Source organism: Chiloscyllium punctatum, chromosome 5 (assembly GCF_047496795.1).
Source record: "Chiloscyllium punctatum isolate Juve2018m chromosome 5, sChiPun1.3, whole genome shotgun sequence".
Classification (NCBI taxonomy): domain Eukaryota; kingdom Metazoa; phylum Chordata; class Chondrichthyes; order Orectolobiformes; family Hemiscylliidae; genus Chiloscyllium; species Chiloscyllium punctatum.
Genome location: NC_092743.1, coordinates 17,099,016 through 17,124,975, shown reverse-complemented (window position 1 = coordinate 17,124,975; position 25,960 = coordinate 17,099,016). Strand labels below are relative to the sequence as shown.

The window sequence follows — 25,960 nt, the reverse complement described above, 5'->3', positions numbered from 1 at the left end:
TCAGTCACACCTTCAAAACAATCCGTGAAACACAACTTCCCAAGCACAAAGCTAAGCTGACTATCCCAAACGAGTCCTTGACTCTTCAAATGCTCGTGGATCCAGTCTCTCAAAATCCCCTCTAAGCTTAAATGCACCGGTCTGTAGTTCCCAGGCATTTCATTGCAGTCTTCATTAAATAATGACTCTCTTCAAGACATCACTATTTATTTCCCCAAGTTCCTTAGCATCCATGCCTTTCTCAACTTTAAATACTGATGAGAAATATTCATTTAGGATCTCACCCATCTCTTGTGGCTTCACACATAGATGACCTTGTTGATCTTTAAGCGGCCCTATGCTCTCCCTATCCCCTCCTTTGCCCTTCATGTGCATGTAGAATGGATGCTCCTTTACTTTATATTTCAAAGCCATCTCGTGTCCCCTTTTAGCCCTCCTGATTTCTCTCAAGTATACTCCTACATCCTCTATACTCCTCAAGGAATTTACTACCTATACATATCATATGCCTCCTTCATTTTCTTGACCAAGGCCTCAATAACTCTAGTCATCCAGGGTTCCTTACTCCTGCCAGGAATATGCTCTAACAGGAACATGCTGGCCCTGAACTCTCATTAACTTACTTTGAAAGCCTCCCATTTGTCAGATGTCTCTATGCCTGTAAACAGACTCCCCCAATCAAGTTTTAAAAGTTCCTGTCCAAGACTATCAAACGTGGGGGGGCCTTGTCCGAATTTAGAACTTTAACTTGCAGACCAGACCTATTCTTATTTAATCCCTTTTCATAGCTGAATAGTTCCAGCCTGGACAATCTAGTGTATCTTCTTTTCACCCTCCTTAGTGCAATCACATCCTTTCCTTCGTGAAATGACCAGAACCGTACACAGTGGACATGCACATCTCTTCTCCAGATATTAACATTCTTCTCCTTAGTCAATCAAGGACCACCAAACCACTACCTTATTACGCAATTTTGCTATTAGGTAAGGCGAGGAGTCAGGTCCAAGTTTATCTCAGCAAATACAGGGTAATCAAATCTATGCTGTTAGTGTTTTTCCATGAAGCCAACTGAGCTAACTGGCTGTCTGGTGGCTAACAAGATGCTCAAAAAACGACTTGAGCAATTTAGTTTTACTTATTCGTATCAGTTTGCTTTCTTTTTTTATGTTAGTCCTTGATTCGTGGGTTCTAATTCTGTAAATAAATAAATAAATTCACATAAATAATGACCTGAACTTTCTGCTAGTCAGGCACTCATTATTCTGGCATGGATGGGAGTTATACTTAGAGACCCTGTGGAATTCCTATTGTAGCATGATCCCAAAGAACTGCCTGACACCACCCCTATCTTGGGACCCAAAACCATGCACCTGCTTCTCCACCAGCCTGGACCCACTTTGCTGATCTGACCTCAGATTCCCCCTCTACTAGACTGATCCATAATATCCCACTCCTCACCCTCCACAATTGGACCTAACACTAGCCCTACTTCCAATAGACCAAACCAGACTCTCTCCACCCAACACTCTCATCCTGACCCCCTCCCCCATCCTATCTTATGTATATAAACCAACATTTCCTAGCTACCATCAGTTCTGAGGAAGCAACACTGGACCTGAAATGTTAACTCCAATTTCTCTCCACAGATGCTGCCAGACCTGCAAAACATATCAGTCCCTTGCTTTCAAATAGCTCTGTAGTTTCAATAATTATATAGAATATTTCACCATCACCTACTGAACTTTTTGCAATGTTAGGAATATGTTTCAACATCATTCTTGTAGCTTTGATATTAATTTTTATTCGACTGAACACACATGTTTAGTCACGAATGGGTATTCAAACAGAATGGAGGTCAGTTAACTCAGTTGGCTGGACCAGCAGCATGAGTTCAATTCCCAGCCAGCGTGAAGGACCTTTCCCCTCACCTGATGGTGATTCTTAGTTTAAACCACAACCAATTATCTCTTTGATGAGAGAGAAGCCCTATGGCCCTCTGGGACAACAGCAATTTCATATTTACCTTATTCAAACAGAACAAACCTATTGCACTTTTTAAAAAGCATTTCTCTTAACATCAATATCAACACTGATCAAGCTGAATGTAGGTGCTCAAAAAAAACAAACAATTTTGATACTCTTGTTCTGAACTGGATAACCTATCAGATGGTACTGTACATACCTAATTCAATTCCTGGCATGCATTTTCACCTTGAGATTGCAACTAATCAGGAATTAATACTGAATTACTTCCATGTGACAAAAATGCATTAAAATATCTTGTCAGTAACTTCAGACTCATACAGAAAGTAATATTTATGCTGAAAAATATAAAAATAGTTCAGTTAAAGAATTTACACATTAAGTTTGGCATTCAGTTTAGCATTTCTTTGCTCTTAATGAGGATTTTACAAAGGTCAGTGACTCTGCCAAAGGAATGACTCTTTGCCATTTTCCATGAACATTTAATAAGATTTCTGGTAAAAAAAATATTTATCCCAGAAGACAGAGCAGGCTCATATTGTGTTTTCAAAATGAAACAAATGTATGTTGGCGGTAAAATCCACATTGATTCCGTATGGGTGGAGAAGATGAGGTGAGATTTTGGCTATGGAGGAGGCCCAGGACTTGCATGTCCTTGGTGGAGTGGGAGTGGTAGTTAAAGTGTTCAGACACTGGGAGATGGCGTTGTTTAGTGAGTGTGTCCCAAAGATGTTCTGTGAAACGTTCCACAAGTTAGTGTCCTGTCTCCCCAATGTAGCGGAGACCACATCGAGAGCAATGGAACACAGCAGATGAAATGTGTGGAAGTACAGACAAATCTCTATCAGATGTGGAAAGATCTTTTGGGGCCTTGGAAGGAGGTGAGTGGGGAGGTATGGGTGCAGGTTTTGTACTTCTTGCAATGGCAGGGGAAGGTGGCAGGAGTGGAGGATGGGTTGGTGAGGGATGCCAGAGTTGCGGAGAGAATGGACTCTCTGAAATGCAGGTAGGGGCGGTGAGGGTAATGTATCCCTGGTAGTGGGGTCTGTTTGTAGGTGGTGGAAATGGCTGAGGATGAAGTGTTGTATCCAGAGGTTTGTAGGAGGGGAAGGTGAGGACCAGGGATTTCTGTCCTTATTGCGTCTGGAGGGGTGGGGTTCAAGGGCAGAGGTGCAGGAAGTGGAGGAGATGCGTTGCAGGGCATCGTCAACCATGTGGGAGGGAAATTGCGCTCTTTGAAGAAGGAGGCCATCTGGGATGTTTTACAGTGGAATTGGTCCTCCTGGGAGCAGATGCGCTAAAGGCAGAGGATTTGGAAATAAGCATTTTTACAGGAGGGAGGGAAGGAGGAGGTGTAGTCCAGGTAGTTGTGGGAGTCGGTGGGTTTATAGTAGATGTCCGTGTTAAGTCGATCACTGGAAATGGAGATGAATAGGTCCAGGAAGGAGAGGGAGGTGCCTGAGATGGTCCAGGTGAACTTGAGGTCAGGCTGGAAGGTGTTAGTGAAGTTGATGAACTGATCAGCCTCCTTGTGGGAGCACAGTTGATGTAGCAGAGGAAGAGGTGGGGAATGGTGCCAGTGTAGCTGTGTAAGATGGATTGTTCCATGTAACCGACAAAGCGGCAGACATAGTGAGGGCCCATGCAGCTGCCCATGGCTACCCCTTTAGTCTGAAGAAGTGGGAGGATTCTATGGAGAAATTATTGAAGGTGGGGACCAGTTCAATCAATCAAGTGAGTGTGCCAGTGGAAGGGTAGTGGTTAGGTCAGCGAGAGAGGAAGAAATGGAGGTCTTGGAGGCCTTCATCATGGTGGATGGATATACAGGAACTGGATGTCCATGGTAAAGATGAGGTGTTGGGGTCCAGGCAAACAAAAGTCATAGAGGAGGTGGAGGGATTATGGTGGTGTCCCGAATGTATGTGGGGAGTTCCTGGACCAAGGGGGACAGGACAGTGTCAAGGTATGCAGAGGTAAATTCGGTGGGGCAGGAGTAGGCTGAGATGATGGGTCAACTGGGGCAGTCAGGTTTGTGAATTTCAGGTTGGAAGTAGAACTGGGCGGGCTATGAGGTTGGAGGTGATTGGTGGGAGATCGCCTGAGGTGATGAGGTTTTGGATAGTCTGGGAGATGATGGTTTGGTGATGGGAGGTGAGGTCAAGTTCGAGGGGGCAATAGAAGGAAGTGTCTGCAAGTTGACACCTAGCTTCAGCAGAGTGGAAGTCTGTGCACCAAACTACCACTGAGTCCACCTTGTCTGCTAGTTTGATAGTAAGGCTGGGGTTGGAGTGGGAGGGAATGGAAGGCTGCGCGTTGCAAGGGTAAGAAGTTGGAGTGGGTGAGGGGTGGACAGGCTGAGGCAGTCAATGTCACGAAGGCAGCTGTAAATGAAGAGATCAAGGGCAGGTAACAGACCAGCACAGAGTGTCCAGGTAGATGGGGTGTGTTGGAGGGGTAGAAGGCTTCCTTGGAGGGTGGGCGGGAGTCCTGATGGAAAAGGTACGCACGGAGAGGGGAGGCGGCTGAAGAAAATTAAATGTCACAAAGTGTGTTAAACTCATTGATCCGGGAGCGTAGGAGGATGAAGGTGAGGCCTTTACTGAGGACTGATCGTTCATCGTCAGTGAGGGGGTGGTCTGGGGGGGACAGTAAAAATACAGCAGGGCTGGGTCTAGGGGACATGGTAAAAACATTGCAGGGCTGGGCTGGGGGATGGTAAAAACACCTGCCACCCTGTCCTCAAGTTCACCTGGACCATCTCGGACACCTCCCTCTCCTTCCTGGACCTCTCCATTTCAATTTCTGGTGACCGACTTAACACGGACATCTACTACAAACTGACCAACTCCCACAACTACCTGGACTATACCTCCTCTCACCCTGCCTCCTGTAAAAACACTATCCCATATTCCTAATTTATCCGCCTCCACCACATCTGAGCCCAGGAGAACCAATTCCACCAAAGAACACTGGGAAGAAAGTTCTGCTGGAGTGTTGCAGGCTTGCAGCAGCGGATGTGTACTGCCTGCAGGATTTCCCTGGGGCAGGCTACTTCGATGTGACCTTCAGAAGCGTGAAGCAGTGCGAACAGCTCCTGAAGGTTTTCAAGGAGAAGGAAGGGGAGTCAGGTGGCACGGTGGCACAGTGGTTAGCACTGCTGCCTCACAGCACCAGAGACCTGGGTTCAATTCCTGACTCAGGTGACTGACTGTGTGGAGTTTGCACATTCTCCCCGTGTCTGTGTGGGTTTCCTCCGGGTGCTCCGGTTTCCTCCCACAGTCCAAAGATGTGCAGGTTAGGTGAATTGGTCATGCTAAATTGCCCGTAGTGTTAGGTAAAGGGGTAAATGTAGGGGATTGGGTGGGTTGTGCTTCTGTGGGTCGGTGTGGACTTGTTGGGCCGAAGGGCCTGTTTCCACACTGTAAGTAATCTAAAAAAAAAAGATGGCCTCCTTCTTCAAAGACCGCAACTTACCCTCCCACGTGGTCAACAATGCCCTCTATTGCATCTCCTCCACTTCCTGCATTTCTGCCCTTGAACCCCATCCCTCCACTCACAACAAGGACAGAACCTCTGGTCCTCACTTTCCACCCCATCAACCTCTGAATACATTGCTTCATCCTCTGCCATTTCTGCCACCTACAAACAGACCGCACCACCAGGGGTTTATTTCCGTCCCCACCCCTATCTGCATTCCGGAGTGACTCTCTTATTAGGTCCACACCCCCCCACCAACCCACCCTCCACTCCCGGCACCTTCCCCTGCCATCACGAGAAGTGGAAAACCTGCACCCACACCTCTCCCTTCACCTCTGTCCAAGGTCCCAAAGGATTCTTCCACATCTGACAGAGATTTATCTGTACTTCCACACACTCCATCTACTGTGTCCGTCACTCTCGATGTTGTCTCCTCTACACTGGGGAGACAGGACGCCAACTTGCGGAACATTTCAGAAATCATCTCTGGTACACATATTAAACAACTCCACCGCCCTGTGGCTGAGCACTTTAACTCTCCCTCCCACTCTGCCAAGGACATGCAAGTACTGGGCTTCCTCTACCACCAAACTCCCACCACCTGATGCCTGGAGGAAGAACGCCTCAACTTTCGCCTTGCAACCCTCCAACCACATAGGATCAATGTGGATTTCACCAGTTTCTCCATTTCCCTCTCCCCACCTTATCCCAGATCCAACCCTCCAACTTGGCACCGCCCTCTTGAACTGTCCTACCTATCCATCTTCCTTCCCACCTGTTCGGTCCACTCTCCTCTCTGAGATTTCACCTTTACCCTAAATCATCTACCTAACATATTCCCAGCTACCTTCCTCCCAGCCCCACCCCCCCTTCTCATTTATCTCTCAGCCCCCTTAGGCCACCCCCCTCATTCCTGATGAACAGCATATGCTCTAAACATCGACTCTCCTGCTCCTCGGATGCTGCCTGACCAGCTGTGCTTTTCCAGCACCACACTCTTCAACCATGAAAATCTTTGAAGTGGTAATGACAGGGCAGTAGTCGGGCCATGTTGATGTGGGAGAATGGTGGGGGTCATTACAGTTGTGGTGCTTAGTTCAGTAATGCTGGATAATCTATGATTTGAACTAAGTATTAAACAACATAATACTTTCAAAATAAATATCCAAAGATGTCCTGTGTATCTGACAAGTCTCCAATTCTGAATTCACAGTTTCTGGAATTTGTGGAAGGCCCTGCACACACCAGCCCAATGGAAGTTTAAACTTGCTAGGGAATTTCTATGCATGTGTGCCAGGGATATCTACAGCAGCTCGAAGCTTAACAGACATACATCAAGGTTTTCCTGTTACGAGCTGTAGAATATTTGAATCTTCAAGAGAAAAATGAAATCCTCTTTGCCCATTGAATTTTATGTACAGTATTATATCTCATATTCTGGATTAGAGTGGTGCTGGAAAAGCACAGCAGTTCAGGCAACATCGGAGAAGCAGGAAAATCGAAGTTTCGGGCAAAAGCCCTTCGTTAGGAATACCTAATATATTTTACCTAATATATCTCCTACATCTATCGTTTTACTTCTGGTACCATGTTATAGTAAGGAATTAAATAATCAGAGGAGACAAACATTTTAAACTGCAGTAAAGACCAGGGTCATGAATTTATAACATATAACATCACGAAGATGGTTGATGTTTAATATTGATTGGAGAACTTCAGTTTTGAAGAATTATGAAAATATGGTTTCATATTAGGTTTTGTGGAAATACCAGGAGTGGTATTTCAAAGAGGCCATTGACAGTTTACCATGAACATTGGAGAATGTTTTGAAACAAGAATTTGGGACAATGATGTCACTTTAAAAAGGTTATTTTTTCCTTTTCTTTTGAAGAGGTTGTAAAAGCAGGGGTGTCTAAGTGGCTATGGTGGACCAACTAAGTCAACAATCAGAGGAGGTCTTTAGGTATTTTTTAAAACAGTTGTGACAATGGAAGGCAGTGGCCAGTTGTCACAGATCAAGCTTACTAGTTTATTTTAGTTGTAGCAGTGAAAAACTGTTTGGCTCCCAGAACAGTTGGAGCTTCAGTAAAATGATTCTTAGCTGCCACATGCCCTGAAATCTCTCGATATTGTTTCATCCTGGCTTGGAGAATTGCCTGTAAGAATCTGCGTTTGAATTTATCTTTTTGCCAAGAGTGTGTTTATAAGATGTTACTATACTGGAACAGTTAATAGTAATAGATACTGCATCTATTATTCAGTTAAGTTTTCCAATGTTAACTTTTTCTAAGTTCCTCTTTCTTTTGTTTGTATTTTAGCTATAGTGCTTAAATAAATTTTGCTTTGCTTAAGATCGAGTGGTTTGACCAGTTGTATCATATCTAGAACATGCACTCCACGTCTACCGATAAAATAAGAAAAAGTTAGTCTAGGCTACCTTCTTAAAATATTTTGAGGAGGCCTCAACTGATCCATAACAAATACAGAGTCAGAATCAAGAATTATTGTGGTTCAGAAGGCAGCCATTCAGTCCATCAAGTTCCAATGGTCTTCTGAGCATTTTAACTTAGCAATACTTTATTGCCTTTTCCCTACAAACCTGTATATTAATTCAATTTGAATGATCATCCAATTCCCTCTTGAATGCCTTAATTGAAACTGATTCCCTCAACTTCCAGGAAATTCCATGCCTAAATTACTAGCGGGTTAGTTTTGTTCTATCATCTCACATTTTCTTCTTTTGAAAATAATTTTAAAACAGTGACTTTTGATTTCTTGGTCTGTTTACAAGTAAAGCCACTTTGTCCAGACCCCTGATAATTTTGAAGACCTTCTGTAAGTTATATGAGTAATAATAACTGATTGCTTTGTTGACCCCTGCTGGAGTTGATTTTTGAACACAAATTGGTTGGAGAGATCTTTGTTTTATTTTGTTCAGTTAGAATGAAGCCAGCTAAGAACAAGCTGAGAAGGAAAACTTGCGAAGAGAAAGCTTTCCAGCCGATCAACCTTGTTTCTGAAAAGAAAACCAAATTTTGACTTCAGGGTAAAACATACTTGTTCTTTTATTTTTAATATTTACTAACTCAAGAATCAAGAGCTACTATTAATAATAACAATTGGTTACAATTATATTGGCATGATAGACATTGCTATTAAGACTGTGAAGGAGAACTTCATTTTAATTTTTAAGTCCCTCACTCTACCTACTCTCTCTTATTTTTATTATGTTGTACTCCCCCCCAGTGGGCAGTAATTGGTGTCACAAGTGATTTGGTATTTTTTTAAAAAATAAAACATGGACAATAAGGTAGAGCCAGGAGGTCTTGGTTCAAGTCTCATCTGGCCTGAAGATATATCAAAAATGTGCTAATTGGTTGACTAAAAAGGAACTTGAAGGTTCCCTAGATTGTTGGCCTACATCTTTCAAACTCCAGAGCTGTTCATTCAACCTAGTCCATTGGTCTGTGCAAAATGCTCATCTCAGCAAAACCTTTCAACAAAATGGACCCATTTTCTCCTTTTCCCATTATTCACACTTGTTTTACATCTCTGTCATCCCTTTAGTGCCACTATCACTGTCTTTGTCTTTTGGACTAGGCACCCTCACAACATGTTAGGATAAGGTGAGGGGAAGACTGCAGATGCTGGAGATTGGAGTCGAGACAGTGATGCTGGAAAACACAGCAGGTCAGGCAGCATCTCAGAAGCAGGAAAATCATGTTTCGGGCAAAGGTCCTTCATCAGCACCCTCACAACATGTTTCACTTACTCCCTGTGCCCACACCCACCCACATTGTCCCCCCCACTAACCCCTTCTGTCAACAGCATAAGAACTAACATTTATCCAGTCCCCTTCAGTTTTGAAAAGTCATAATGGACTCAAAACATTAGTTTTGTTTTACTCTCCACAGATGTGCCAGACTTGATGAGTTTCTTGAACACATTCTGTTCTCATCCCCACACAAGTGTTGCTGGCTCTTGTCATCTGAACTTTCTTCAGAGATGGGAGAATGTTGCCTGGTATGGTAGGAAGATCCTATGAGGAAAGGCTGAGGCACTTGGGGTTGTTTTCTTTGGAGAAAAGAAGGTTTAGGGGTGATTTGATAGAGGTGTACAAGATGATTAGGGGGTTAGATAGGGTTGACAGTGAGAACCTTTTTCCACGTATGGAGTCAGCTATTACAAGGGGGCATAGCTTTAAATTAAGGGGGGGTAGATATAGGACTGATGTTAGGGGTAGGTTCTTCACTCAGCGAGTCGTAAGTTCATGGAATGCCCTGCCAGTAGCAGTAGTGGACTCTCCCTCTTTATGGGTATTTAAGCGGGCATTGGATAGGTATATGGAGGATAGTGGGTTAGTGTAGGTTAGGTGGGCTTTGATCGGCGCAACATAGAGGGGCGAAGGGCCTGTACTGCGCTGTATTCTTCTATGTTCTATGTTCTAAGAGTCATAGAGTCATAGAGATGTACAGCACAGAAACAGACCCTTCAGTCCAACTCATCCATGCTGACCAGATATCCCAAGTCAATCTAGTCCCACCTGCCAGCACCTGGTGCATATCCCTCCAAACTCTTCCTATTCATATATCCATCTAGATGCCTTTTAAATGTTGCAGATGTACTTGCCTCCACCACTTCCTCTGGCAGCTCATTCCATACGTACCACCCTCATCATGAAAACGTTGCCCCTTATGTCTCTTTTATATCTTTCCCCTCTCACCCTAAAACTATGCCCTCTAGTTCTGGACTCCCCCACCCCAGGGAAAAGACTTTATCTATTTATCCTATCCTATCCATGCTCCTCATGATTTTCCCCTCACCCTCCGACACTCCAGGGAAAACAGCCCCAGCCTACTCGCTTCTCCCTATAGCTCAAATTCTCCAACCCTGGCAACATCCTTGTAAACCTTTTCTGAACCCTTTCAAGTTTCACAACATCTTTCCGATAGGGAGGAGACCAGAATTGCATACAATACTCCAACAGTGGCCTAAGCAGAGTCCTGTACAGCCGCAACATGACCTCCCAACTCCTGTACTCAATACTCTGACTAATAAAGCAAAGCATACCAAACACCTTCTTCACTATCCTGTCTGTCTATCTGCGACTTTACTTTTAAGGAACTATGAACCTGCACTTCAAGGTCTCTTTGTTCAGCAACACTCCTTAGGAACTTTCCTTTAAGTGTATACGTCCTGCTAAGATTCGCTTTCCCAAAATGCAGTACCTCACATTTATCTAAATTAAATTCCATTGGCCCATCTGATCAAGATCCCGTTGTAATCTGAGGAAATCTTCTTAGCTGTCCACTACACCTCCAATTTTGGTGTCATCTGCAAACTTGCTAACTAAACCTCTTATGCTCACATCCAAATCATTATATAAATGATGAAAAGTAGTGGGCTGAGCATCGATCCTTGAGGCACTCCACTGGTCACAGGCCTCCAGTCTGAAAAACAGCCTTCCACCAGTACCCACTGTCTTCTATCTTTGAGCCAGTTCTGTATCCAAATGGCTAGTTCTCCCTGTATTCCATGAGATCTAACCTTGCTAACCAATCTCCCATGGGGAACTTTGTCAAATGCCTTACTGAAGTCCATATAGATCATGTCTACCACTCTGCCCCCATCAATCCTCTTTGTTACTTCTCCAGAAAACTCAATCAAGTTTGTGAGACATGATTTCCCACGCACAAAGCCATGTTGACTATCCCTAATCAGTCTTTGCCTTTCCAAATACATGTCCCTCAGGATTCTCTCCAAAAACTTGCCCACCACTGACATCAGGCTCAATGGTCTATAGTTCCCTGGCTTGTCCTTACCACCTTTCTTAAACAGTGGCACCACGTTATCCAACCTCCAGTCTTCTGGCACCTCACCTGTGACTATCGATGATACAAATATCTCAGTAAGAGGCCCAGCAATCACTTCTCTAGCTTCCCACAGAGTTCTAGGGTACACCTGATCAGGTCCTGGGGATTTATCCACTTTTATGCGTTTCAAGACATCCAGCACTTCCTCCTCTGTAATATGGACATTTTTCAAGATGTCACCATCTATTTCGCTACATTCTATGTCAGTAAATACTGATGCAAAATACTTGTTTAGTATCTCCCCCATCTCCTGCGGCTCCACACAAATGCCATCTTGCTGATCTTTGAGGGGCCCTATTTTCTCCCTAGTTACTCTTTTGTCCTTAATGTCTTTGTAAAAACCCTTAGGATTCTCCTTAACTCTATTTGCCAAAGCTATCTCATGTCACCTTTTTGCCCTCCTGATTTCTCTATTAAGTACACTCCTCCTGCCTTTATACTCTTCTAAGGATTCACTCGATCTATCCTGTCTATACCTGACATATGCTTTCTTCTTTTTCTTAGTCAAATCCTCTATTAGTGGAAAACATTTTTACAAAACCTATTTGGTTATAATTCGGAGATGCGGGTGTTGGACTGGGGTGTACAAAGTTAAAAATCACACAACACCAGGTTATAGTCCAACAGGTTTAATTGGAAGCACACTAGCTATCGGAGCGATGCTCCTTCATCAGGTGACAATCAGGTGACGTCGTTCCGAAAGCTAGTGTGCTTCCAATTAAACCTGTTGGACTATAACCTGGTATTTGGTTATAGATTTCCATCATGTTGAAAATATGAAACACTTAATTTATGCCAACAAATCTCTTTCAAAAGATTTCCTCTTCTTTTTGAGCCCACCTGACCTAGGAAGCGCTGTGAAATCCTCTACTGAGTTTCACTTGAACAATTGTGGCATGACTAGCTGTTTTATGGCCATTTGCCTGCTGACTGTAACTGGTGTAACATTTCCATCCACTTTAAGAAGTTTATGCTAAGACATGCATTCGTGCTTAAATAATCATCCTTAAGCATGACATGCATTCGTGCTTAAATAATCATCCTTAAGCATGAAGGATGTGTATGTTCTTTCTATGTGAAACTTGCAGAGTTGCTTGTAGACTACCTTACAGCTTGAGTATTATACTACTTGGACCATGAACTTGCACTGCTGAGGACTATAAATATTATTTCTTCAACCATGTTATATTGTCTGATAATACAGTGACGCACATCCCTGTATCAAGCTTCAACTTGATGACATGCCCAATGAGATAAGTAACTTCATGTCAAAATGCTATGCTTGTATCACCTATTTCCCCTGGCAATACCTTTTAATTTTTTATCGTGACCTGTTACACCTCATCAATTTATATGTGTGAGTAACTATTTGGCTTTCTGCTGTTTTGCAACTGTGTTCTATTCTACACATGGTCTGCAAGTGACCTATTGTTTTACAGCTAGGGAATTATTTTTCAATAGCTGGGCACTGTTTATGCCTTTGAGGAGGTATCCTTGCTCCACAGAATTGACAGTGACTCTTAGGGTTGAGCTGTATGTTCTTTTTTCTGGTTAAATGTCAATTTTGTTGAGTTTCACAGAGGGGTCCTCTCCATGAGGCGTGATGGGATTTCTTGCAGGATCTTACCAAACTCACCTCATCACTTAACCTACTCTTACAGCTCAACCCTACTATATTCTAGACCCATCACATCACCTGACATTCCCAGAACACCTTGGCACTCACCAGATATCTATCAAGAGACAGTAGCTACAAAGTTACAAAGCAAACAGCATAAGCCAGTATAGCTGACACTCCCTTGTACATATAACCCCATTCGCTCATTTTAGTTGTGCTTAACTGCCAGCTCATATAGTTATGCTGTCCTTAGCTGCAGCCCATCTAAATACACTCTCTAGGTTACCATTACTTAATTGTCAATGCCTACTGTAAGCAATAATCTTGTCATTGTTCAGAAGGGGATTATCGCAGACACAGAAGCATACAGACAGTTCAAAACATGACATTTTATTTAGAGCTGGCAAAAACAAATACAATTTAACTAAATAGAGGCTGCAATTAGCTCCCACAACACAAACCAAATGCTGGCATGCTGACCAATGACCAGTGACTATTCTTCATTTCACAATTGTTTTGCTGCAAAGGTCTGACCCCTTGGCATCTTGGTAGCCCACAAACCCACCAGCACACTAAAACAGCAGCTGATGAACTTGAAAGACCCTATATAGACCACAAGCAAACCTAATGTCATTTACAAAATACCGTGCAAGGACTGTAACAAACACTACATTGGACAAATAGGCAGAAAACTAGCCAACAGGATACATCAACTAGCCACAAGACGACACAACACTCTCTCATTAGTATCCGTACATACAGATGAGGAAGGACACCACATCGACTGGGTCAACACATCCATCCTAGGACAAGCCAAACATAGACACGCACGAGAATTCCTAGAAGCATGGCATTCCAACCGGACCTCGATCAACAAATACATCGAGTTAGACCCAATCTACCACCCCGAGGAAAAGAACAGAATTGACATCACCAACCCAACGAAACCTAAACAACAGAATAGAAAGAAGGAATTACCAACAGTATTTTGCCTGGAGACCCACTGAAGATGTTAACTAGTAGGGTGACAAAATGTCTGAAAATGAACCTTCCAACTCAGCGAGCAAACCTACATCTATAACCTCAACCTGAGCTACAAATCTTCTCAAAATCACCCATTCTCCCAGTTCCTCAGCATCCAGTAGATCAGCTCTCATTCCTCCAGTTCCTGAGCATTCAGCAGATCACCTCATTGAGTTAAATACACAGTGCTCCAGTATGATACCACATATGCTACTCGGAGCCTGTCCCCGCTACTCAGAAGGGAAGGGTGGAGAAGAGCAGAGCAATAATAATTGGGGACTCGATAGTTCGGGGCACAGATAGGCGGTTTTGTGGGAACGAGAGAGACTCACGTTTGGTATGTTGCCTCCCAGGTGCAAGGGTACGTGATGTCTCTGATCGTGTTTTCCGGGTCCTTAAGGGGGAGGGGGAGCAGCCTGAAGTCGTGGTCCATATTGGCACCAATGACATAGGTAGGAGGAGTGCTGAGGATGTTAGACAGGCTTTTAGGGAGCTAGGTTGGAAGCTCAGAGTTAGAACGAACAGAGTTGTTGTCTCTGGTTTGTTACCCGTGCCACGTGATAGAGAGTCGAGGAATAGGGAGAGAGAACAGTTAAATGCGTGGCTACAGGGATGGTGCAGGAGGGAGGGATTTCGGTACTTGGATAACTGGGGTTCTTTCTGGGGAAGGTGGGACCTCTATAGACAGGATGGTCTGCACCTGAACCTGAGGGGCACCAGTATCCTTGGGGGGAGGTTTGCTAGTGCTCTTGGGGGGGGTTTAAACTAACTCTGCAGGGGCATGGGAACCCAGCCTGTAGCTTTAGGGTGCAGGACCTGGAGTGTAAGAAGGTTAGGAATATGGCATCAATCTTAAAGGAGGGTGCCTGTAAACAGAAGAGTGGCTTGAAGTGTGTATACTTTAATGCCAGAAGTATACGAAATAAGGTAGGTGAACTCGCAGCGTGGGTTGGTACCTGGGACTTCGATGTTGTGGCTATTACGGAGACATGGCTAGATCAGGGACAGGATTGGCTGTTGCAGGTTCCAGGGTTTAAATGTTTTAGTAGGGTCAGAGGTGGGGGTAAAAGAGGGGGGGGTGTGGCTTTGCTTGTCAAAGATAGTATTATAGCGGTGGAAAGGAAGATGGATGAAGATTTGCCATCTGAGGTAGTTTGGGTTGAGGTTAGGAATAGGAGAGGTGAGGTCACCCTGTTAGGAGTCTTTTACAGGCCTCCTAATAGTCCTAGAATCGTTGAAGAAAGGATTGCGAAGATGATTCAGGAGAAGAGTGACAGTAATAGGGTGATTGTTATGGGAGACTTTAACTTTCCTGATATTGATTGGGAAAGCTATAGCTCAAGTTCGTTAGATGGGTCAGTGTTTGTGCAATGTGTGCAGGAGAGTTTCCTGACACAATATGTAGATAAGCCAACAAGAGGTGAGACCATACTGGATTTGGTTCTGGGTAACGAACCAGGCCAGGTATTAGAACTAGAGGTAGGTGAGCACTTTGGGGACAGTGACCACAATTCGGTGATTTTTAGTCTAGTGATGGAGAGGGATAAGTGTGTACTACAGGGCAAGAGTTATAGCTGGGGGCAGGGAAATTATGATGCGTTGAGGCATGACTTAGGATGTGTGGATTGGAAAAGTAGATTCCAAGGCAAGAGCGTAATTGATATGTGGAACTTGTTCAAGGAGCAACTATTGAGTGTCCTTGATAAGTACGTACCTATCAGGCAGGGAGGAAAGGGTCATGTGAGGGAGCCGTGGTTTAATAAGGAGTTGGAATCTCTTGTTAAATGGAAGAGGGCGGCCTTTGTAAAGATGAGGCGTGAAGGTTCAATAGGAGCGATTGAGAGTTATAAGGTAGCCCGGAAGGACCTGAAGAGAGAGCTAAGAGCAGCAAGGAGGGGACATGAAAGGTCCTTAGTTGGTAGGATTAGGGAAAACCCTAAGGCTTTCTATAGGTATGTTAGGAATAAAAGAATGACTAGGGAAGGAATAGGTCCAATCAAGGATAGTAATGGGAAGTTGCGTGTGGAGGCTGAAGAGATTGGGGAGGCGCTGAATGAATACTTTTCGTCAGTATTCACTCAGGAACAGGACATTGTTGTCGATATGAATACTGAGGCACGAATAAGTAGAATGGATGGCTTTGAGATATGTAGAGAAGAGGTGTTGGAAATTCTGGCAAGGGTGAAAATAGATAAGTCCCCTGGGCCTGATGGCATTTATCCTAGGATTCTCTGGGAAGCAAGGGAGGAGATTGCAGAGCCATTGGCCTTGATTTTTGTGTCCTCTTTGTCGACAGGTGTAGTGCCAGAGGACTGGAGGCTAGCAAACGTGGTTCCCTTGTTCAAGAAGGGGAGTAGGGATAATCCTAGTAACTATAGGCCAGTGAGTCTCACTTCTGTTGCGGGCAAAGTCTTAGAGAGAATTGTAAGGGATAGGATTTATGCACATCTGGATAAGAGTGATGTGATCAAGGATAGTCAGCATGGTTTTGTGAAGGGCAGGTCGTGCCTCACAAACCTTATTGAATTCTTTGAGAAGGTGACGAAGGAGGTAGATGAGGGGAAAGCGGTAGATGTGGTATATATGGATTTTAGTAAGGCGTTTGATAAGGTCCCCCATGGTAGGCTACTGCAGAAAATACAGAGATATGGCATTGAGGGTGAGTTGGAGGTTTGGATTAGGAATTGGCTCTCTGGAAGAAGACAGAGGGTAGTAGTTGATGGCAAAGGTTCATCTTGGAGTGCCGTCACTAGCGGTGTTCCGCAAGGATCTGTTTTGGGACCATTGCTGTTTGTCATTTTTATAAATGACCTGGAGGAAGGGTTAGAAGGTTGGGTGAGCAAGTTTGCGGATGATACGAAAGTCGGAGGAGTTGTAGACAGTGAGGAAGGATATGGCAGGTTACAGCGGGATATAGAGAAGCTGCAGAGCTGGGCAGAAAGGTGGCAAATGGAGTTCAATGTAGCTAAGTGTGAAGTGATTCACTTTGGTAAGAGTAATAAAAAGATGGATTACTGGGCTAATGGTAGACTACTTGGTAGTGTGGAAGAGCAGAGGGATCTTGGTGTCCATGTACACAGATCTCTGAAAGTTGCCACCCAGGTAAATAGTGCAGTGAAGAAGGCATATGGCGTACTGGCTTTTATTGGTAGAGGAATTGAGTTCCGGAGTCCTGAGGTCATGCTGCAGTTGTATAAGACTCTGGTGCGGCCGCATCTGGAATATTGTGTGCAGTTTTGGTCCCCATACTATAGGAAGGATGTGGAGGCACTGGAACGGGTGCAGAGGAAGTTTACCAGGATGTTGCCTGGTATGGTAGGAAGATCCTATGAGGAAAGGCTGAGGCACTTGGGGTTGTTTTCTTTGGAGAAAAAAAGGTTTAGGGGTGATTTGATAGAGGTGTACGAGATGATTAGGGGGTTAGATAGGGTTGACAGTGAGAACCTTTTTCCACATATGGAGTCAGCTATTACAAGGGGGCATAGCTTTAAATTAAGCGGGGGTAGATATAGGACTGATGTTAGGGGTAGGTTCTTCACTCAGCGAGTCGTAAGTTCATGGAATGCCCTGCCAGTAGCAGTAGTGGACTCTCCCTCTTTATGGGTATTTAAGCGGGCATTGGATAGGTATATGGAGGATAGTGGGTTAGTGTAGGTTAGGTGGGCTTTGATCGGTGCAACATCGAGGGCCAAAGGGCCTGTACTGCGCTGTATTCTTCTATGTTCTATGTTCTATGTTCTATATGCCTGCTCTCTGGACGATAGTGGAAAGCACCCAGATCAGTCTAAGCAGTAGAAACGCATCTTCAACAGTTCTATCATCTGCTCCACTACCGTTCAAGTCTCATCACGGGCAGCATTATACCTGTGGGCCACATCAGTCAAAAGATTGTGCAATAGCGTCATCAGCCATGATCACAGTGAGCAGCCCTTGATCCCAAGTAACTATCCTATTAAGGCACTTGGAACCTCAAATACAGTAGGACAAGAGAGCAGGTGCAAACACAGGGGTTCTGCAGCTGTGAAGGTGACAGGTATTGTCCTCCAGGAAATGGTAATGGTGATCACAGATCACATGTGTATTACTGAAGTAGAACCCCTTCCGATTCATGAATTCTGCAGTATTAAGGTTTGGCCCTCTCAGTAAGATGTGTACAGTTAATGGCACCTTGCATATGGCAGCAGCCAGTGTTATTTTTAATTCAGTCATGGAACATGGACATTGCTAATTGGGCTAGCATTTATCATTCATCTCAAGTTACTTCTAAGGTGGTGGTGGTGGGCTGCCTTCTTGACTCCCTGCAGTCCATGTGCTGTTGATAGATCCATAATGCCATTAGGAATGGAATTCCAGCATTTTGAGCCAATGACCATGAAGGAACATTGACATATTTCCAGTCAGGCTTTGAGAGGAACTTACAGGTGGCGGTGTTCTATGTATCTGCTGCCCTTCTCCTTCTAAGTGGTAGAAATGATCTGTTTGGAAGGATCTTTGATAAAATTCTGCAGTGTATACCGTAAATGTTACACAGTGTTGCTACTGAGCATCAGTGGTGGGAGGGAGTGGACGCTTCTGGATGTATTAAATTATTCAGCTTCTGATTTATCTTTACCTAGTTGAAGGCAATTCTATATCTTCAGAATTGATTTCTCCAAGATGGGCAACAATCTGGTACATATCTGAATTAAATGTTCTGGATAATATTCACGATTCAACTGCTATCAACATCCAGAGGTCACCATTGACCAGAAATTGAATTGGCCAACCAGATAGATTTTGTGGCTACAACATCAAGACAGATTTTTTGGAAGTCTGAAGCAAGTAATTCACCTCCTGACACCCCACTGACTACCTATCAGCTTCAAGTTAGAAGTGTGTTGGAATATTCACCAAGTGCCAAGTTGAAGGCAAGATTTTCCTAGACAAATTGCCCTCATAATAATCACTATTGCTTTCCATTTTTTCCCCGAGATGAATCTCATCTCTGATCTTAATAAATTCTTTCTGCCTTTACTACAGTTCCAATAACAAATCTGCCACTCTCTTCTAAATCCTGAGTACTCTCCCAACTTTCTTCTTTCATTAGGCTGTGGCTTTTAGATGTGTAAACTGCTCTAATGTCACTTTAATTCTGATTTCATGATGCTCTCAGGGCTGTACCCTTGCTTTAACATTTCTTCTGTGGCCCTTGACTTCACTGTACTGTAGCAGTGTTTTGTGGTGCCCCGCAAACAGCAGGAATGCTCGCTCTGTACTGTAAGTAGTCTATCTCCAGCATTTCTGTCACGTAAATGCACTGTATTTTCAAAATCGTCCCTTTGTCAACTAGGGAATTCAATTTTACTCACAGAGACTCCATTGTTCTCTGAGTACACCTCAATTCAAGATTGCTGTTAAGTTAATTGATACACAATGCAATCTGTAACTGCAAATGAAACTAATTTTCCACCTCCACATAACCCTAAGGCAAACATTTTTCTTCGTGCCTCTAACCAGATCTGATTTTTTTTTAACCAATGGCTCAGATTTTGTCTTGTCAAATCAGGCCTCAAATTACTCTTAATGTTGAGTCTGAAGATTTCTTCAAAACTTATTGGAATCCATATCACTGATCAACATTTTGATAAAGTAGTCAAATGTACACCACTATTCCCTACATATTATGATGGATCCTCACCATTGTCACCTTAGTGAAGGATATATCAGGTAGATTTGCTGCCACCATCCTCCATATTGGTTGGGATCTAAAGAGTTCGACTGGTCTAGTGTAGTACAGGGAAACCCTTTAAGGTCTAACAAGACGTGGCTCGTTTCTTAAACAGGACACAATTTATTGCATCATAACAATAAGATACAAATTACATAGGTATGATATATATTGTTATCAATCAAAGGGCAACCCAGTGGTGTCTATTTTCTTTGAGGAAGGGCGGCATGGTGGCTCAGTGGTTAGCACTGCTGTCTCACAGCACCAGGGTTCCAGATTTGATTCCGGCCTCAGGCGACTGTCTGTGTGGAGTTAACACATTCTCCCCATGTTTGTGTGGGTTTCCTCCGGGTGCTCTGGTTTCCTCCCACAATCCAAAGATGTGCAGGTCAGGTGAATTGGCCATGCTAAATTGCCCATAGTGTTAGGTGCATTAGTCAGAGGGAAATGGGTCTGAGTGGGTTACTCTTTGGAGGGTCAGTGTGGACTGGCTGGACCGAAGGGCTGTTCCCACACTGTTGGGAATCTAATCTAATCAGAACTGGAGCCCCTGGCCATCCCGAGTTCATATCACATCATCATTTTTTGGCAGTGCTGAATGAACAACTTCCCTAATATCTTGTTTAACAAAACTATGAAATGTACTACAACTGCTTGAAACATGTATCTTTATCGTAATGTGAGGGAACTGTCTGCTTTTGGCAGTTTATTACATTAACAAGGAGTCACTAAGCAATAACTTTGTTTCACTGAACCTTTGGGTGCACAAACAGTGTTCCTAATTTGTTCTAAAAGCAAAGGCAAAAGTTAAAAAAAATGTTTTACCTGCTCTTCATTTTGGAACTCTGGATTATACTGTGCCATATCTTCTGATGGTGGCTGTTGAACTAAACTTTTACAGACAAGCCACGTCGCCAAGCCAGCAACAAACATTCCAACATCTGGAGCAAAAAGTCTAATAATGTTCCCAGCATCTGCCCCACTCACGCTGTGAAGAAAAAGAAACATACTTTAGGTAAATGTGAAGACCTTTCAAAATTAATGTAGCACAGACGTATATTCATTTTGTTATCACTAGTAATCACTCAATCTTTTAAAATTTGTTTGCAGGATGCTAACAATGGACTACTACTGAAATTAGACTGTCTTGGAATATAAAATTGCAAAAACAATTCATAGTTCCAGATCTAATATAACACCAGCACAACCTTGGAATCATGTGTTTTTACTTTTTATAATAATTATACTCAACATATTATTAAGTACTGAGAGTTTCTGTCCTGGAAATATGTTCTTCCAAAATATTTCTCCAGAATTCGATGTCATTTGTCTTTCTAACCAAAGTTAAAACATTTGTTTTTAACACTTGGGCAAACTGCACTGACAAAGCACAACTAATAGAAAATTATAATATTTATTCCAATACTCATGCTAGTTTTCACCATCTCCTTTTCTCAGCAGTTCAACGATTTGTGAACATCAACGTGAAGGTTTGGGATCGGCATGGATGACTACAGCTCCAAGAACACTGAAGACCTTGACACCATCCTGGACAAAGCAACAAGCTTGATTGGCATCACATCCACAAACATCTACACCCTCCACCACTGACACTCAATAGCAGCACTGTGTATTATCTACAAGACACATTGCAGAAATTTGCCAAGGATCCTTAGACAGATTTCAAACCAACAATTTGCTTTCTGCTGGAATCTCAATGGTAGTATATAAATGGGAACACCATCATCTGCAAGTTCATCTCGAAGCTACTCATCATCCTGACTTGGAAATATATCCCCATTCCTTCAATGTCACTGGATCAAAATCCTGGAATACCCTCTCTAAAGGTATTGTGAGCCTACCTACATCACTTGGACTGTATTGGATTGCATCACCTGCAGAAGGACAATTGGGGACAGAAAATAAAACTGGCTAGCTACAGATGTCCCCATCTGAATGAATTTAAAAAGGAAGCATATCAAAGCTTCTATTCGCTGCATCACCTCACCAAAATGCTTGTAAACAGATGCAAATAGCTATTTTTTGTTATTTATGTGAAATCATTATAATAGTCCTTCATCAAGCACCACTAAAATAAACTGATCATATTATCATTGTAGGAATTCTGTGCAAGTTGATTATCTCATTTCCTCTATAACAACATTAATTACACTTGAAATAAATACTGCTTCATTAGCTAAAACATTCTGTAGATTATCCTTGACATGGAGGTGCTGGGTATTGGACTGGGGTGAACAAAATCAGAAGTCACGTGACACCAGGTCATACTCCAACAGGCTTATTTGAAATCACAAGCTTTCAAAGCGCTGCTCCTTTGTCAGGTGATGAAGGAGCTGAGAAAGGAGCAGCATTCCGAAAGCTTGCAGTTTCAAATAAACCTGGTGGACTATAATCTGGTGTTGTGTGACTTCTGACTTTGTAGATTATTTTGACACTGAGGAAAAAAGCTAAAAGAATGCGCATCTTTCTTCTAGGTATTTTCCTATTTAGGAATCTTCACCTGTAAAAATGAATAATGTCTGATCAGGAGAGGCACGTATGTCTGCTTTTTTTTTAAATTGGAGGTGTAGTCGACAGCGAAGAGGGTTACCTCAGGTTACAACAGGATCTTGACCAGATGGGCCAATGGGTTGAGAAGTGGCAGATGGAGTTTAATTCAGATAAATGCGAGGTGCTGCATTTTGGGGAAGCAAATCTTAGCAGGACTTATACACTTAATGTTCAGGTCCTAGGGAGTGCTGCTGAACAAAGAGACCTTGGAGTGCAGGTTCATAGCTCCTTGAAAGTGGAGTCACAGTGAAGAAGGCGTTTGATATGCTTTCCTTTATTCATCAGACCATTGAGTACAGGAGTTGAGAGGTCATATTGCGGCTGTACAGGACATTGGTTAGGCCACTGTTGGAATATTGTGTGCAATTCTGGTCTCCTTCCTATTGGAAAGATGTTGTGAAACTTGAAAAGGTTCAGAAAAGATTTACAAGGATGTTGCCAGGGTTGGAGGGTTTGAGCTATAGGGAGAGGCTGAACAGGCTGGGGCTGTTTTCCCTGGAGCATCGGAGGCTGAGGGGTGACCTTATAGAGGTTTACAAAATTATGAGGGCATGGATAGGGTAAATAGACAGTTGATCTTCCGTAATTATACCGGCACCACTCCCCACCTTTTCCTCCGCTACATTGATGACTGCATTGGCGCCACCTCGTGCTCTCGCGAGGAGGTTGAGCAATTCATCAACTTCACCAACACATTTCACCCTGACCTTAAATCTACCTGGACTATCTCTGACACCTCGCTCCCCTTCCTGGACCTCTCCATCTCCATGAGTGACGACCGACTTGACACTGACATTTTTTACAAATCCACCGACTCCCATAGCTACCTGGATTACACCTCTTCCCACCCTATCTCTTGCAAAAATGCCATCCCATATTCCCAATTTCTCCGCCTCCGCCGTATCTGCTCCCAGGAGGACCAGTTCCACCATAGAACACACCAGATGGCTTCCTTCTTTAGAGACCGCAATTTCCCTTCCCACGTGGTTAAAGATGCCCTCCAACGCATCTCGTCCACATCCCGCACCTCCGCCCTCAGACCCCACCCCTCCAACCGTAACAAGGACAGAACGCCCCTGGTGCTCACCTTCCACCCTACAAACCTTCGCATCAACCAAATCATCCGCCGACATTTCCGCCACCTCCAAAAATACCCCACCACCAGGGATATATTTCCCTCCCCACCCCTTTCCGCCTTCCGCAAAGACCATTCCCTCCGTGACTACCTGGTCAGGTCCACACCCCCCTATGACCCACCCTCCCATTCTGGCACTTTCCCCTGCCACCGCAGGAACTGTAAAACCTGTGCCCACACTTCCTCCCTCACCTCTATCCAAGGCCCTAAAGGAGCCTTCCACATCCATCAAAGTTTTACCTGCACATCCACTAATATCATTTATTGTATCCGTTGCTCCCGATGTGGTCTCCTCTACATTGAGGAGACTGGGCACCTCCTAGCAGAGCGCTTTAGGGAACATCTCCGAGACACCCGCACCAATCAACCAAACCGCCCCGTGGCCCAACATTTCAACTCCCCCTCCCACTCTGCCGAGGACATGGAGGTCCTGGGCCTCCTTCACCGCCGCTCCCTCACCACCAGACTCCTGGAGGAAGAACGCCTCATCTTCCGCCTCGGAACACTTCAACCCCAGGGCATCAAGGTGGACTTCAACAGCTTCCTCATTTCCCCTTCCCCCACCTCATCCTAGTTTCAAACTTCCAGCTCAGTAACTGTCTCCTTGACTTGTCCAGACTTGTCCGACATGCCTATCTTCTTTTCCACCTATCCACTCCACCCTCTCCTCCTTGACCTATCACCTTCATCTCCTCCCCCACTCACCCATTGTACTCTATGCTACTTTCTCCCCACTCCCACCCTCCTCGAGCTTATCTCTCCACGCTTCAGGCTCACTGCCTTTAATCCTGATGAAGGGCTTTTGCCCGAAACGTCGATTTCGCTGCTCGTTGGAAGCTGCCTGAACTGCTGTGCTCTTTCAGCACCACTAATCCAGTAAATAGACAAAGTCTCTTCCCTGGGGTCCAGAACTAGAGGGCATAGGTTTAGGGTGAGAGGGGAAAGATAAGGGCCTGTTTCCACACTGTAAGTAATCTAATATAAAAGAGACCTAAGAGGTCTTTTTTCACATAGAGGGTGGTACGTTTATGGAATGAGCTGCCAGAGGAAGTGGTGGAGGCTGATACAATTGCAACATTTCAGAGGCATTTGGATGGGATATGAATAGGAATGGTTGGAGGGATATGGGCCGGGTGCTGGCAGGTGGAACTAGATTGGGTTGGGATAGCTGGTCGGCATGGACGGGTTGGACCAAAGAGTCTATTTCCATGCTGTATATCTCTATGACTCTATGTCCCAGCAAGCTTTACCTCTCAACTCATGCCATGGTGCAAACATAAAGTCGCAAGTAAAGATCAGGACCAGAATACAAAAGGCCAATTAAAATGGTATTATTTCTTCAAAATTTAGCTTGCTCCATTTCTTGATAAATCTAGAGGAAGAACCAAGGCGCATAATGTAGAACTGTATATGCCAATCTGTGTGAATAAGATAAAATAAAATGTCAAGGGACTGTAATGCCAAAGAAGGAGATCAAAACAGTATTAAACTACATTCCATGCAATCTCCAAGCATAAAACCACAAGAAGAATTATCCTTTTACACTGAATGAAAGAAACTTTAATGTATGCATTATAAATGCAAATCAAGAAATGTTCAATGCTCAGCATAGTTGTAAAAATTAGCAAGGTTGGGGATTTAACAACTTTTTCATTGAAGAACCAAAGGGAAACAAACTGCTCTTCACACCAAAAAGGAACAATTATTTCTACATGCATTGCACTGCAATGTCGACAAATATTGGCAAGGAATCATTCACCCTGTCTGCAGCAAACACAGCAATAAAAATAGTATGAGTCACCCACAAACATTCACACATCTCACAGTCCTGTCTGGATCAGATTTCCTTGAGTCTACAGTGCTGCCTAGTCTGTAAAAAACGCTACACATGCCATTCATTGTGTAACAGCCTGTATCTGGTTTTGCTTCACCATCCCCCAAAGTCTAGCACCTACATTTTCTATGCTTTCCCAAAAGAGCAGCTCCTGATCTCAGTTGTGCTGAGCGTAAGGTCAGGTATAATGGCATTGAGGTAGATGGTAAAAGTAAAAGGAGCTCAACCACAAATTTCTTAGCATTATATTGTAGAACTTTACAGATGAGAGCAAGTTATTGTGGGGAACATCAAATGTGACTCATACTAAAGTAATAAGTGCATTCCAAGAAACTAAAGAAGTGTAACTGTCAGGAGGTAATATTAAAAATAAAACTTAAAATTTGCAGTAGAACACTAGAAGATTTACTGTTTCTTGTTGCTTGTTTTCTGTACTTCACTTATCTTAGTTTACAACTGTTTTGAACTTGCTTAAAGCAAAAAATTCATACACATATCTCCTCAGCTTGGGGGTGTAGCCATTATAATGAGTCAAGATAGATTTGTGCAGCAAGGGTTGACAGAGGGATTAGATTGATAAAATTCAGATGTAGAATAAACACATGCTTAAAAGATCTAAACCAAGTTTTCTCTATCTTTTAGGCTGGATATTTGTTTCATACTCTAATTATACATATGTCTGAAAGAGGAAATGAAATTGGTACATCTGATTTACTACGCAGCACTAAAGTTTTATGCT

The 25,960-nt window shown here is 43.6% G+C and overlaps 1 protein-coding gene across 4 annotated transcripts in view; it reads right to left on the bottom strand.

The window, feature by feature from the left end:
* piezo2b (piezo-type mechanosensitive ion channel component 2b) overlaps positions 1-25,960 on the bottom strand; it is a 762,691-nt gene that overhangs the window by 331,950 nt on the left and 404,781 nt on the right. For all 4 annotated transcript variants that reach the window (XM_072569838.1, XM_072569835.1, XM_072569837.1 and 1 more), the window contains exon 5: positions 20,507-20,669. In XM_072569838.1, coding sequence (XP_072425939.1) covers positions 20,507-20,669 — 163 coding nt within the window. The remainder of the gene's footprint in view (positions 1-20,506; positions 20,670-25,960) is intronic.